General features: G+C 41.0%; 1 protein-coding gene across 1 annotated transcript; it reads right to left on the minus strand.

Annotated features, from left to right (window-relative positions):
- Nucleotides 1-38: 38 nt before the first annotated feature.
- On the minus strand, nt 39-7,986 carry faah2b (fatty acid amide hydrolase 2b). The gene is made up of 11 exons (XM_062066011.1): nt 7,733-7,986; nt 7,462-7,544; nt 7,221-7,357; nt 3,270-3,479; nt 3,087-3,206; nt 2,892-3,027; nt 2,716-2,833; nt 1,124-1,243; nt 951-1,062; nt 694-882; nt 39-624 (listed from the first exon to the last, which is right to left on the minus strand). The coding sequence occupies exons 1-11, from the start codon at nt 7,919-7,921 to the stop codon at nt 428-430; spliced, it is 1,611 nt and encodes a 536-aa protein (XP_061921995.1). The 5' UTR covers nt 7,922-7,986; the 3' UTR covers nt 39-427.
- Between the last annotated feature and the right edge of the window lie 4,637 nt (nt 7,987-12,623).

Genomic DNA, 12,623 nt, shown 5'->3' on the forward strand with positions numbered 1-12,623 from the left:
GTGTCTGAGGTGGTGGTCACTGTACACCAGAAAAAAAATGAGATATAATTTTTATTTTGGGACTACGGACAGTTGCAACATGACATAACACAGGAGAACTATTGCCAAACATCTGCTTACAGTACAGTCAACCGCACCTACATTAATAAGACACACGGCCGGTATAAAAAAATCCTTGCTTTCAGTGCACATTGCAACAATCAGTGTTCAAGTTTTTTTTCCCTTGCAGAGTTGCTTCCATAAATATTTGGATGCGAATGTTCTGTGTTAAAGATAAAGCTGCAGCACCAATGCTTACCTCATACTAAGCCCATCCCACCCCGTTGTGGTCATTTCCAAATCCAAACTTTGGAAGCAGTTGGAGAAGGAGAAATAAGTATGAATTTATTACAGGGAATTTAGCAGCAAATTAAACCCCAGTATGTCATTAAGCTGATGTTAAGGTGTTGTAGTTGGTCCCGGGTTCCCTCCAGCCCCCGAAGGCCTTCTCCAGGTAGAGCGCCACGGTCAGGGACTGACGATCCTGCAGCTTTCCCGTCACCACTTGCACACCCAGCGGGAGACCCTCCTCATTCAGCCCCAAAGGACACTGGGTGACAGGCAGGCCCAGAATATTTAAGATCCCTAAGAATGGGGGGAGGACATGTTCACATGTTTAAATGCAATCAAATGATGAAATAAAGTAGAGCGTACCAGTGTAGGCGAAGTCCAAGGGTCGAAAAAGGGGGTGGTGATGTTTGGGGGCCACTCGGGTGTGTGATGGGTAAAGAAGCACTCCATCAGTCCCCAGCAACTCTTCCATTTCTTTCTGAAGCTTTTCCTTCGTCTGGATAAGGAAGGTGGATGGTTTGGATGCTTGAATCTTCTCCACGAAAGTCAAACCTGCAAGCCTCACATGCCCATTAATTAATCGAAGTGTTTGATAATTTAATTAAAAAGTTGACACTCACCAATAGCAGCAACGGTGTGTTCTGATTTGCCCATCACGCGTTTGAGGATCTCCCATAGAGGCCACACAGGGCGGTCTGCCTCTCCCAACACCTTAGCAAAGGAATCAGGAGGCTGCAGGAGAATACGTTTAGTGCACATGTTCCCCTTCAATATTAGTGTCCTCTCCTCACACCTTGCCATCTTTATCAGGAAGAGTCATGAAGGCATTCCAGATCTGGAAGCTATATCGAAGCTCTGGGAAGTGCACCTCTTGGACAGTCACCCCCAGATCTGCTTCCAGACGCTCCACCACCTGAGGAAAACCATACCAAGTAGGAGTTCCGTCCTATTATGCAAAAGTGACTTGAGGCTGGAGCTTTTAATGTCATGAAGGAAAAACCCATTCCCATATGAACATATCTGTAGATGAGCCTGCCCCGTGTGTACACCCACCACTGTGTAAAAGGGTAAAAAACAGGCTATATATCAAACAGCTTAAAATAAACCTTGACATCTGTCAGCTACAAACGTGGGAGCTACCACTTTAATTATTTTGATTTTTTTCAATGAGGCCAACATAGCATGGCTTCGATGTTAAAATATAGTCTAGCTCACACCATTATGCTAGTGTTGCCAACGCTTGTATCCTCCGGTGTTGTACATAAATGGTAGGGGTGTGGGAAAAAATGTATTCAAATTTGAATCGCGATTCTCACGTGCGATTCAGAATCGATTCTCATTTTTAAAAAATCTTTTTTTTTTTTTTTTTTAATAAAAAAAAAAAAAAAATTAAATTTTATTTTTATTAATCCAACAAAACAATACAAAGCAATACCATAACAATGCAATCCAATTCCAAAACCAAACCCGACCCAGCAACACTCAGAACTGCAATAAACAGAGCAATTGAGAGGACGCACAAACACGACACAGAACAAACCAACAGTAGTGAAACAAAAATGAATATTAACAACAGTATCAATATTAGTTACAATTTCAACATAGCAGTGATTAAAAATCCCTCATTGACATCATTAGACATTTATAAAAAACAAAACTAGTGTCAGTGGCTTACACTTGCATTGCATCTCATAAGCTTGACAACACACTGTCCAATATTTTCACAAAGATAAAATAAGTCATATTTTTGGTTCATTTAATAGTTAAAACAAATTTACAATATTGCAATCAGTTGATAAAACATTGTCCTTTACAATTATAAAAGCTTTTTACAAAAATCTACTACTCTACTCTGCTGATTTCAGCATTGAATGAATAGAGAATCGTTTTGAATCGGGAAAAAAATCGTTTTTGAATCGAGAATCGTGTTGAATTGAAAAAAAAAAATCGATTTTGAATCTAATCATGACCCCAAGAATCGATATTGAATCGAATCGTGGGACACCCAAAGATTCACACAGCCCTAATGGTAAATGGGTCGTACTTGTATAGCGCTTTTCTACCTTTTTAAGGAACTCAAAGCGCTTTGGCACTATTTTCCACATTCACCCATTCACACACACACATTCACACACTGATAATTGGTGTATTAGGTTGACAAGGGCAGTGTTAAAGGTGTATATGTAAAAAGTAGATCAATTTCACCTTTTGGAAGAGGCTCACAAAACTTAGTAAACTATTCAAATTCCAGATTTAAGGCTTGCATTTGGACAACACTTCTAAAACACTTATGTGGCACCTGTGAGACCTGGTTATGATGTAGGGGCCTTTAAATGCTCGTAGTTATCAAATGTGGGCCTTTATATGTTACATGAAACCGCTCACCTTCCTCTGGATCCGTTTGAGCTCTTCACTGACGGGACTGGTCAAAATACAGCCGCCATCATCGGGGATGGTGAAGAACCGCAGCTTCTTCATTTCCACCCTCTTACTCAAGGACAGCCTGTGCACAAAAGCATTAGGACGCACACAGGAAGTGACACAAACATGGACTCCCTCACATGTGAGCGTTTGGTCCCGCCATGATTCTCAGCATGGGCAGCAAGTCTTCTGCATAGCGGCACATGGGCCCACTGCTGACGTACTCGGCGTGTCGGCCCGTGAAGGGAGGGTACTGATTGTCATTAGATACAACACCTGCGGGAGTAGCAAAGGTCACGGTGCGTTTAAGTGATGTGTTTGTTTGTCCGTCTTACCAGGGGTGGTCTTATGGCCAAATATCCCATTGAAGAAGCAGGGCATACGGATGCTGCCGCCAATGTCCGAGCCCATCCCAATGACTGCGCCCGCGGCGGCCAGCAAACTGCCCTCTCCACCTGATGGAGGGTAAAACATTTTAAAACAGCTGTACTCAAAGTGATTATTTGAATCCTGCCAACCTGAGCTGCCTCCCGGTACCCTCTCCAGGTCGTACGGGTTGCTTGTGATGCCATATAGGTGGTTGTGCGACTCAGACCACATGCAGCCCTCGCTGGTGTTGGTGACGCCCAGCGGGATGGCGCCCGCCCGTTTCATCAGGGCCACGGGGGGTGCGTCGGCGACAGCCACGGTTCCTCGCCTGGAGATGATGCCCGTCGTGAAAGGCATGCCTGATGAAGGGGCGACAACTACCAGGTCAGCAGTCAAGGAGTTGGCTTACACAAAAGTGCCACCTTTACAAAAATCAGTAAATCTTAATAAAAAACTGCAGAAATGTTCATTTATTCTTATTTTTATTGTGGCAACTAAAACACCTTTTTTTGAGCCATTTTATGTCCTCGATAATAAAATGGAGGTTCTCAGAGGAGTGATATGTCTCCTGGAAATTACAGGCTTGGACTGCCAAAGATAGAGGGGTATCTTCTGTTTGTTTTTTTATTTTGTTTTTTTCACAATTGAGACTTTTATTAGTAGATTGCACAGTGAAGTACATATTCCGTACAATTGACCACTAAATGGTAACACCCGAATAAGTTTTTCAACTTGTTTAAGTCGGGGTCCACTTAAATTGATTCATGATACAGATATATACTATCATATATACTATCATCATAATACAGTCATCACACAAGATAATCACATTGAATTATTTACATTACTTACAATAAGGGGTGTGGGGGGGGTATGTACAGCAAGTAGTGGACAGAGAGAGAGAGAAAGAGAAAGAGAGAGAGAGAGAGAGAGAAAGAGAGTAGCTGCCTGGAGGTGTACTTTTATTGCGGTTTTGAAGGAGGATAGAGATGCCCTTTCTTTTATACCTGTTGGGAGCGCATTCCACATTGTTGTGGCATAGAAAGAGAATGAGTTAAGACCTTTGTTAGTTTGGAATCTGGGTTTAACGTGGTAATGCTGTGTTAAGGTCTTTGTTCATTTACCCACAGTATAAAACAATGAGTAGACAACGATGAGGCAAAAACAAGCGGTATTGGAGAACGTTAACGCACAAGTCTTTACACACACAGCACATCACTATGGTGCGTTCAAGGACCGCTGAAAACATTGGGACAACTAAACACTATCCATGAAACATAAAAAATACCAGTGGCGGGCCGTGCGTTTCCCACCTAGGCCGTCAGTGATGTCCTGTGTCCAATGATTACCTCTCATAATATAATTGATGTCACCACATGACCATTGTTGGAGAAATACTATATGTGTACAGCTCTGGTAACGGGTACATTTGCACCCACCTGCACAAATGTACTTCAAAATGTATCAATCGAAATAAATATGACTTTTTTTTGGTTTACTAGGGCATGCATATATAATATGCATTAGTTTGACCATTTAAAATCAACGATAGTAAAAAGGAGATGCTAGGAAATAGCATAAAAATGCCCCAAAAACTTGGAAAAACGCGATTCATAGCGTTACTTTTTGGTGTAACCATCATGAGCGTTCTGTTCAGGTATATTTCTTTTATATTTTGATAAATCATCATATTTATGTATTACTAAATTTAAATAGGTATTGATCAATCTTTAAGCTGTGTGTATTTGATTTCAGTTTGCTTTTGACATCTTATTTAGAATTGTAGTTGAAACTTTTACAACCTTGTGTTGCGCTCATGATGGCGTAACCAAACTAGATTTCATTTAATGATCCTATTTTGAATATTTATTCCCTTTTTAACATTGAGTATATTTAAATATTCATTTATAGACATTGAATACATTTCAAATATCAATAAAATGCAATTACCTTCATTTTATAGGGTAATGTTTAGTTACACCAAGTCATGAGCGTAACACTGAGCTTCATCACTTTGACTTGTAATATCTCTAATTCTGGTGGTGTTTTATGCTTTTTTCTTCTTGGAACATGTACTATACATTTAATACAATAAAGTCCCTTATAAAATTATGTTTCTAGCAATACTTTAATTGTGTACACATACAGAAACACATTAACGCACTACTGAGCATTAAACACCTCAACGGTGTACATAACGGGTTATTTTCTGGCACATTTCAAATTCAAACCCGCATCAGCAATTAAAACATGTCTTATGTGGTACTGTCAAATTTAAAATTGCAAAAAAAATTAAATGTGAAAAAATAAAGAAATAAAATATCTCAACTCACAATCTGTAGAACCCATTCGAGCTTCCGTGGTTGGCGGACATGGTCTCACAAGATGTAGTTTCTCTTTAAATATCCTTCTTGAAAATGGCCTTGCAACTATATGTGTTGTCTTGTCTAATCATAAACAATGCAGAGGAGGCATGTTGGCTGAGTTCTTAAAGTTTACTCCACAAGGTGCTCATCAAAAACATCCCACTGGCTTAACGCGGCTACTGCGCATGCTCTTCACTACTGTGGCATGCTGGGTAATGGAGTTCTTATGTTACCTAGCTCATAACATCACTTAGGCCATCTAAAGTTAAAGTACCACTGATAGTCACACACACACTATGTGTGGTGAAATTACTCTCTGCATTTGACCCATCCCCTTGTTCATCCCCTGGGAGGTGAGGGGAGCAGTGAGCAGCAGCGGTGGCCGCGCCCGGGAATCATTTTGGTGATTTAACTCCCAATTCCAACCCTTGATGCTGAGTGCCAAGCAGGGAGGTAATGGGTCCCATTTTTATAGTCTTTGGTATGACTCGGCCGGGGTTTGAACTCTAGAAGGTAGGGCTGCGAATCTTTGGGTGTTCCACGATTCGATTCAATATCGATTCTTGGGGTCACGATTCAACGCGATTCTCGATTCAAAAACGATATTTTCCCGATTCAAAAGGATTCTCTATTCATTCAATACATAGGATTTCAGCAGGATCTACCCCAGTCTGCTGACATGCAAGCAGAGTCGGGATTTGAATTCAAATCGATTTTTTCCCACACCCCTACTAGAAGGCCTTACTGACAACAACTCATGATCTGATTGGCTATCGCAACTGTCTATCACTGTATGTCCCGCATTGTTGATTCTGAAGGCCTCGGGCAGATTTGGTACAGCACGGCAACATAAGCTAGCTGAATTCTGATTGGATAAAAACTCTATAAACTAAAAACAACAGCGCTGGAAGGAGCATAATATGACATGAAGAGAATATGAATACTTTTAGATATTTAGGGAAAGTAAATAAAAAAATGTACTTTTATCTTTAATTATGATCATGGTTTCTGGTTATGTTAGGCCAGCAGAGAAGGCCTTGCTGGCCCTGACGGCACACCACTGAAAAATACAGACATAAAAAACGGGGCTTTTTAACAGATAATGTACCAAGTCATGCATTGTAAGACGCACAGTGTGGCTCTGAAATGACAACACAGGCACGGCTTCTTAAAGGCTGGCTCTTTACTTGGGTTTATGCCGTGAAAACTCGTGGCCGCCTGCCACTTTGGAGGTTCTTGGGCAGCAAATATTTCAGTCTTGTGCATACTTGTTCAGCTAGCGAAATGTTCTTGCTGCTACAAATGGCTCGCTCAAAGTCTTTTGAATGTCTGGGCGAATGCAGGTCTCGCAGTCTCTTATACTAAACCAAAACCTTGCGAGAATATCGGTTCAACAAAGGAAATAAATTGCCTTTTTATAGTAAACAAGATGTGTCTTATTTACAAAAAATGTAACATGGATTCACAACTGTAATCATTTTCAACAAAAAATATCAACCCTTAAAACTAAAATATTAAGTGTACGTTTCAACGACACTTACACACAGGTCGTCAGCCATTTTGATTAGCAGGTGCCACTTTGGGGGATTTGGACCAAACAAATGTTTTCTTTGTTTAGTGTTTTACTGTACTGTTTTTATGTGGGCTGCATTTCATTTAGTCTGTAGAAAAGTATTTTAAAAAACCAAGATGCCGGCCACAAATGGAGTAAAAGAGTACACTCCTTTGCTTTACCCTGAAGGCCGAAAGACTCTTTGACCGAGAAAGGCACGCCGAGGAAGGGCAGTCGGTGCTCCAGCACATCCTCTCCTCCCGCTTCCTCGTCGATCAGCTTGTCAACCTGCGCCGCTTCCTGGAGCGCTGCGGAAAACCTGTACGGTGACGAGAAGGGGAGGACGGACTTGACAGGGAATATCGACCCCGAAAGGGACAAGCGGTAGGAAATGAATGGATGGACATTGCTGGTGAATCTTGCCTGTCTTTGACCACAGCATTGATTAGAGGGTTGACTTCCTGGATCCTGTCAATGTAAACCTGGACCACCTCCACACTGGACACCTAAACACACACATATATATTAGGATTATATTGTAAAACTTCTCAAAGTATAGCTTCGTGTACAAAAATACATTTACAAATGCATATTAATGGGAAGTTGCCACCATGTTCTGTTTAATGATGGCCTCCAGGACTGACCATTAAAACGAGCCATAGGAAAACATTTGAAGCTAACAGCCGGCTTTCACCTCTCTTCGTCGGATCTTCCGAGCGAGTTGCGTCGCAGACACTTTAAGGAGCGGGTGCGCGGTGGGCGGCAGCTTCTTGCCACCGCCGGAGGTCGTCCGGCGCGACAGAAGCCTAAAGAGCAGGAATAACAACCCAGCCACTGCGTCGAAGAGCCATTTCTGGAGGCTTTCCATGCCGCTCAGGGCCATGTTTGCTCGAGTTCACCACGCGTACTAACGGGAGAAGATCGGGCTAATTAGACCTTATATTTCCTGTTAAGTCAAGCTAACGCTAACGTAACCGGAAATGCGTTGTTAGTTTCAGAATACAGGCAAACGTGACGAAAAATGTGAGGGGAAAACGCTCCATTAAGGTTAGAGATAACGGTTCAATGGCAATATACGTTTAGCAGTCGTTTTTATCTATGTAAAATTAAATAGTGTGCACTAGGGGTGTGGGAAAAAAATCGATTCGAGTTCGAAACGCGATTCTCACGTTGTGCGATTCAGAATCGATTCTCATTTTTAAAAAAATCGATTTATTTTTTTTGGTTGATTTTTTTAAAATTAATCAATCCAACAAAACAATACACAGCAATACCATAACAATGCAATCCAATTCCAAAACCAAACCCGACCCAGCAACACTCAGAATTGCAATAAACAGAGCAATTGAGAGGAGACACAAACACGACACAGAACAAACCAAAAGTAGTGAAACAAAAATGAATATTAGCAACAACAGTATCAATATTAGTTACAATTTCAACATAGCAGTGATTAAAAATCCCTCATTGACATTATCATTAGACATTTATAAAAATAAAAAAAATGAACAATGGTGTCACAGTGGCTTACACTTGCATCACATCTCATAAACTTGACAACACACTGTGTCCAATATTTTCACTAAGATAAAATAAGTCATATTTTTGGTTCATTTAATAGTTAAAACAAATTTACATTATTGCAATCAGTTGATAAAACATTGTCCTTTACAATTATAAAAGCTTTTTACAAAAATCTACTACTCTGCTTGCATGTCAGCAGACTGGGGTAGATCCTGCTGAAATCCTATGTATTGAATGAATAGAGAATCCTTTTGAATCGGGAAAAAAATCGTTTTTGAATCAAGAATCGTGTTGAATTGGAAAAAAAAAAAAATCGATTTTGAATCGAATCGTGACCCCAAGAATCGATTTTGAATCGCATCGTGGGACACCCAAAGATTCACAGCCCTAGTACTGTGCACTGTCAGAATCAGAACACCTTTATTGTCATTGCATGGAAACAACGGAATTGAACAGCAATCCAGCTCAGTGCTTTTAAAAAGAACCTACATAAAATACTCTTAACACAACAAACAAAAATAAATTCACTTGATTGATCGGGTGTACAATTCAATCACTTCCTGTGTGTACAATTCAATCTAGCTTTACAACTCCCTTTAAACTCACAAGAAAGAAGAACAGGTTGCTTGTTAGGACAAAAACTAGTTTAAGCTTGACTGTAACAAAATGCTCAACGATTCCAAAGTAAATGTTTTTTTCATTAATTCTTCATCGACTTTATAAAAATAAGGCTTTTGAGAAATACACACCTGTCACATCGGATAGGTCTTTATTGTCATTGCACAAGTACAACGAAACTTTGATTTCAGCACAAACCCGTTCAAGATTAGACAAACAAACAGTGTACAGGCTTACAGAACAGGAACGCTGATGGGTCGCCACAAGGCGCCTCGTAAAAGATGGGGGAAAAAGGTAAACGCTGGGGAAGGATGATCATTTTGACTATTGAAGATTGATTTGAAGTCTGATTTAGTTTTTTTTTCATTGTATCATTACATTTTCTCGTGAAATTGTAATTATTCTGCAGAAAAGACTTTACTTCAGAACTGGACTCCCGGCTGCAGTGACCCAAATAAGCACTAGAGAGCGCCATTGATCGCAAAAGACAGTAACTCCATTGAAGCAGGTCAGTGGGCCACATGACATTGTGTGCCTCTTGAGTTTTGTCTGGTTTTACACGATTAGCTTGTGTTCTAAAAGTGCAATACTTGGTCTACAACCACATTTGAGCACAATGCATTGATTTTACTTACCATATTGGTTCAAGAAATTCCCAGAACGGCTCCTTGTTGCACTATTTATTGATCTTTTCCTGACATAGGAATTCATGGCTTGTTGGTATTGCCTCGACTTAAGCACATTTAGGCTGCATTCTCAATGCCGTTTTGTACATCCACATCCGAGCTTCATGCATGTATTGATTATGTTTGTCATACTATAAAAATCCCCAGAATGACGCCATTTTGAGCTATTGATCCGACCGTTAGATAGGACCTAAAACCGTGGAGGATCAGATCACTTTGAAGTCAAATGTCAAAGTTTTTTTGTGGCTAATACCTGCGAACACAGCATCTTGAACTTAAAAGATAGCTTCTCCCTTGCTGCGATGCACAGCACAAACCTATCACAGTTGAGTGGGGAGGATATAAAGAAGAGCTCCTTACCTGTAAGATGAAACCTGAACCCACACAAGGCAAGTAGAGACCAGCCGGGACAAAAGAGGACAAGAAATACACAATGTTTGTGTACGCTGGTATGCTGCTGCAAGAAGCAAACAAACATGGACGCTTTAATTTACCCATTAAGTATTTCAGTAGAGTGAATGTATAAATAATGCGTGTGACATGGCGAGTTTTTTTTAAAAGCCTTTGTGAACATCGAGGCCTTGTGTGTAAAATGATACTCTCTCGCACTCAACAACAGGGAGATTAAACTTTTGTACTGATTTCTGTCTCATTTCCTGCCTTTGCTGCTGCAACATGCCATCATCCACCACAGTATCCCCACAGCACAATGTGCTGAAATAAAAACATTGACCATTGCACCATTTTTTTAGGTAAAACACATCCGGTTGTTGACATTGAAGTGGACTGTAATTTACAAAACGGATGAAGCAGCATGATGCGCTGATCCACTCTCCAGCACCTGCATCCACCCTGGAGACCCATTGGGGCTGATATGTGTGTCCCTTGGGTTGTTTGTAAGACCACTTTCATTATCTCCCCCATTGTCAACATGGGAGCCTCTAGACTTAAACAGATAAAATGACCTCCTTCCACTATTATTAAAATCGCATTTAATTCAACCGGCCTCAATGCATGGGGATGGAGAGGCATGTGGCAGCTTGTTTGTGGCACAGGGCACAGCTGGTGTGCTCCCCGAAACCTAATATCAAAACCCCAGGACATCTTATTTGCATATATTGAGCGCATGGAGAGGTGCAGGAATAATTTGAGATGTAAAGCTTCTCGCTAGTTTTCACCAAAGAGCATCAAGCATTCGAGTGCTGACAGGATTGATCCGTCCTGCGGAGGCAGCAGGCTTGTGTTATTGATTGCCTTCCAGATGGGACAGTCACATTTCTAAACAAAAACATGCACGCTAACAGGCCTTGTTCAAATATTTTTGTAAGATATTGATTTGAGGCACCTGCTCATTCTGGGATCCAATACTATAGATTTCTGCCTTTGTAAAACAATGATGCTGTGTGCAGTTGTGGAGAACTGCACCATCATACAAGCCTAAAAGTTCAGCAGGAAACCACAGCTCCCTATATCAAAAACACACAATCTTGCAACACAATAATCACTTTATTATATTTTGGTTTCAGACAGTTTTATCAAGTTACATTAAAGGCCTACTGAAATGATTTTTATTTATTTAAACGGGGATAGCAGATCCATTCTATGTGTCATACTTGATCATTTTGCGATATTGCCATATTTTTGCTGAAAGGATTTAGTAGAGAACAACGACGATAAAGTTCGCAACTTTTGGTCGCTGATAAAAAAAAGCCTTGCCTATACCGGAAGTAGCGTGACGTCACAGGAGGAAGGACTGCTCATATTTTCCTATTGTTTACAATGCAGCGAGAGCGATTCGGACCGAGAAAGCGACGATTACCCCATTAATTTGAGCGAGGATGAAAGATTTGTGGATGAGGAACGTGAGAGTGAAGGACTAGAGTGCAGTGCAGGACGCATCTTTTTTCGCTCTGACCGTAACTTAGGTACAAGCTGGCTCATTGGATTCCACACTCTCTCCTTTTTCTATTGTGGATCACGGATTTGTATTTTAAACCACCTCGGATACTATATCCTCTTGAAAATGAGAGTCGAGAACGCGAAATGGACATTCACAGTGACTTTTATCTCCACGACAATACATCGGCGAAGCACTTTAGCTAGGGAGCTAACGTGATAGCACATCGGGCTTAAATGCAGATAGAAACAAAATAAATAAACCCCTGACTGGAAGGATAGACAGAAAATCAACAATACTATTAAACCATGGACATGTAAATACACGGTTAATGCTTTCCAGGCTGGCAAAGCTTTACAATGCTGTTGCTAACGACGCCATTGAAGCTAACTTAGCAACAGGACCTCGACAGAGCTATGCTAAAAACACTAGCTATCCACCTACGCCAGCCAGCCCTCATCTGCTCATCAACACCCATGCTCACCTGCGTTCCAGCGATCGACGGAGCGACGATCATAGATGTGGTCGGCGGCCCGAAGACGGAGGAAGTTAAGGTGAGGTCGGCGGCTAGCGCGTCTGCTATCCATCTCAAAGTCCTCCTGGTTGTGTTGCTGTAGTCCGCCGCTAATACACCGATCCCACCTACAACTTTCTTCTTTGCAGTCTTCATTGTTCATTAAACAAATTGCAAAAGATTCACCAACACAGATGTCCAGAATACTGTGGAATTTTGAGATGAAAACAGAGCTTTTTGTATTGGATTCAATGGTGTACCAATACTTCCGGTTCAACGATTGACGTCACGCGCATACGTCATCATAAATAGACGTTTTCAACCGGAATTTTTGCGGGAAATTTAA

This window comes from Entelurus aequoreus, linkage group LG12, assembly GCF_033978785.1.
Source record: "Entelurus aequoreus isolate RoL-2023_Sb linkage group LG12, RoL_Eaeq_v1.1, whole genome shotgun sequence".
NCBI lineage: Eukaryota > Metazoa > Chordata > Actinopteri > Syngnathiformes > Syngnathidae > Entelurus > Entelurus aequoreus.